Source organism: Lottia gigantea, assembly GCF_000327385.1.
Source record: "Lottia gigantea unplaced genomic scaffold LOTGIsca_58, whole genome shotgun sequence".
Classification (NCBI taxonomy): domain Eukaryota; kingdom Metazoa; phylum Mollusca; class Gastropoda; family Lottiidae; genus Lottia; species Lottia gigantea.
Genome location: NW_008709979.1, coordinates 1,156,055 through 1,158,609, shown reverse-complemented (window position 1 = coordinate 1,158,609; position 2,555 = coordinate 1,156,055). Strand labels below are relative to the sequence as shown.

Sequence of the window (2,555 nt, the reverse complement as noted above, 5' to 3'; positions counted from 1 at the left end):
CCCAATAATCACTTTTAAGTATTAATTTCACTTCAATATTTTTTAATCCTAATTTATAGGAGAAAAGGGTCATAGTTAACATAAGGAAAAAGAAAAACTTTTTAAGACTTACCGAATTTTCTTTCATTCTGGATAAATTTCAGCATTTGGGAACCATGCAATTTGTAATCCTTTTCAGTCCATATATTTATATCCCTTATACAGAATTATTGGGACACTTGGTCACCTGATAATACTGAGATATCATTGGCTAATACATAGCTCACCAGGTTGGTTAATATATAAAGAGATGGGAAAAGTAGAGAAATCCATTTGAGACTGACCAAAGGGACCCAATAATTCTGGATTAAGATATGCCTTAGTTTCTTTTGGATATAATGTCAGAGTTAAATATCACACGATTATTGTTGGGTCTCCAAATAATTGGGTCTATGACCCAACACTTAGTAAAAGCCCCAATATTCAGTCTTCGACCCAATATTTCGAGTCTCAATCATGTCAGTGACCCAACATGTCAGTAGTTATAAAAGTATATATATATATATATATATATATATATATATATATCGACAAGAACTGTTTAGAGTCCTTTCTAAGAGGTATGGTAGAGTGTTAGAACAAGTCTCTGAGATATCCGAATCGAAGGCACTGCTGCAAAGTCAAATTTACCGAGTATATCCTTAATTTGAGCATAATACAGTATTGATATATCTCTATACATATCCTTTATGTAGCAGTATTTAACCCATTTGATGTTGAGTAATCATCGAATTCTTCAGGTGATTCGCCACCTCATGATGTATGGAAAGAAAATTGGGCAACTCAGTATTCAGTTGATAAAGATGTAGGGGATTATTTAAACGACAGATTTGATGGTATAAGTGTTTATCCAACGTTAGGAAATCATGGTAAACTATTTGTCTCATCGTCATCACCACAACCTTCTTCATCTTTACCTTCTTCATATTCTTTCCTTCGTCATCGCCATCTTCACCATTATAATTGTCCAATGTGCATGGATTATATTAAATGATTACAAAGCTTGTATCCTTTACTCAGAATTGAACGACTTATAAAACAGTTAATTGACACTGTACTTAAAAAGAACTATTAAGATCAGATGTATATTCTCTTGTATATAAGCATTGGAATAATTGTTTGTTTCAGAAACATTTCCCGCCAATCTGTATTACTCTACACTACCAGAATATAAGGTAAGAAAGGAAAATTATGAATATGAATATTATTAAAAAAGTACATATTCCTTCTTCTCGAGCACAATATATTTTCAGATAATTCGATTCGCTTATTTTCTGTTGGCTACTTACCTTACATTATCCCTCTTTTAGCCTGAAGAAATAAATAAGGCAAAGTTATCAAACACATATTTGAAATCGGTTTTTGGTCGACGTCGGTTTATATTGATGAAGCTTGTACAGAGCATTTATTTGGATAAATTTATAAACACTCCTTTTCCATAGATGTCCAATCTACTCCCTTAGGCTAAGCAAATGGTCAGGGAAATGGTCAAAATTGACCACTTAGGTAAGGTGGTTTCTTTTTTCACAATACCCACATCAATGCAATTATGGCAACATTTTGTTCCATTAAAGGGAAACAACTGCAATATAGACTTAAATACTATTAAAAGGAATTCTACATGTATTTTTAATTTCCAGTACTTCAATGAGAAAAATGTAGAGTTGTGGAGTGACTTATTTTCTATACCGGTTGAGCAGCGTGATAATATAATACAGGATGCTTATTATCAGGTTTTAATCAGACCGGGATTAAGATTAATCAGTTTTAATTCAAATCATGGGTAAGTAGTGTACTATTAAGATTATTCGGATGTAAATCATTCATAGGATAAAACATGGCCGATGGTTTTTATGATATTTAAAACCCATTTCCCGAGGGATTTTGCAGGTGAAAGGGTTTGAATATCATTAAAAACAAGGGCAATTTTTTTTTATCTGACTTCTAAACCGGCAAAGACTCATTTGTTTTCTTTGGAAAAATAATAAATGATAATGAAATAAGGGGCGCAACTCGTGCTTTCTAGAATCGGTCAGCTCTTCCAGCTGGGACGTCGACCAGTGAGCTAAACTTTCAATTTCTCAAGACACCGAAACTTTCACATCGTAATAAGGCATTGCGAATTAAAAGTTTGCTCTGGGATTCAAATCTGGATAGAAAAACCATCGGATTGTTCCCTCTGTCAGTGATGCATGTCGCAGTGGCTCAGCTAGATAAACGCTAGTTAGAATGTCCAGGTTTTCATCTCGGCTTCAGTCGAGCTTAACGTTCCGGTTTGCCAGTGATGTGGATTTTCGGGACTAACACAAAGAGTGTGACTATCCGTTCAGATGGGACATCGCAGTATTACATCCAATCTAAGCTACAATTCGAAATGTAAGGCAAAACGTATCGCTTAACAACTTGCACTCTCATTCTGAGGTGTTTTCGGCAAAGGGGTGCAACTCGTATCTACAAATTCAACCGCCGACCAGTGAGCTAGATTTTATATTTGAATAGACTTTCAAAAATTGGCC

General features: G+C 34.5%; 1 protein-coding gene across 1 annotated transcript in view; it reads left to right on the top strand.

Annotated features, from left to right (window-relative positions):
- Positions 1-511: 511 nt before the first annotated feature.
- Positions 512-2,555, top strand: part of LOTGIDRAFT_166453 (hypothetical protein) — a gene marked incomplete at both ends in the record, with an annotated part of 3,687 nt that continues 1,643 nt past the window's right edge. Inside the window, 4 exons of the mRNA XM_009063518.1 lie at positions 512-599; positions 780-908; positions 1,168-1,214; positions 1,680-1,822. Of these exons, the coding sequence (XP_009061766.1) occupies positions 512-599; positions 780-908; positions 1,168-1,214; positions 1,680-1,822 (407 nt within the window). The remainder of the gene's footprint in view (positions 600-779; positions 909-1,167; positions 1,215-1,679; positions 1,823-2,555) is intronic.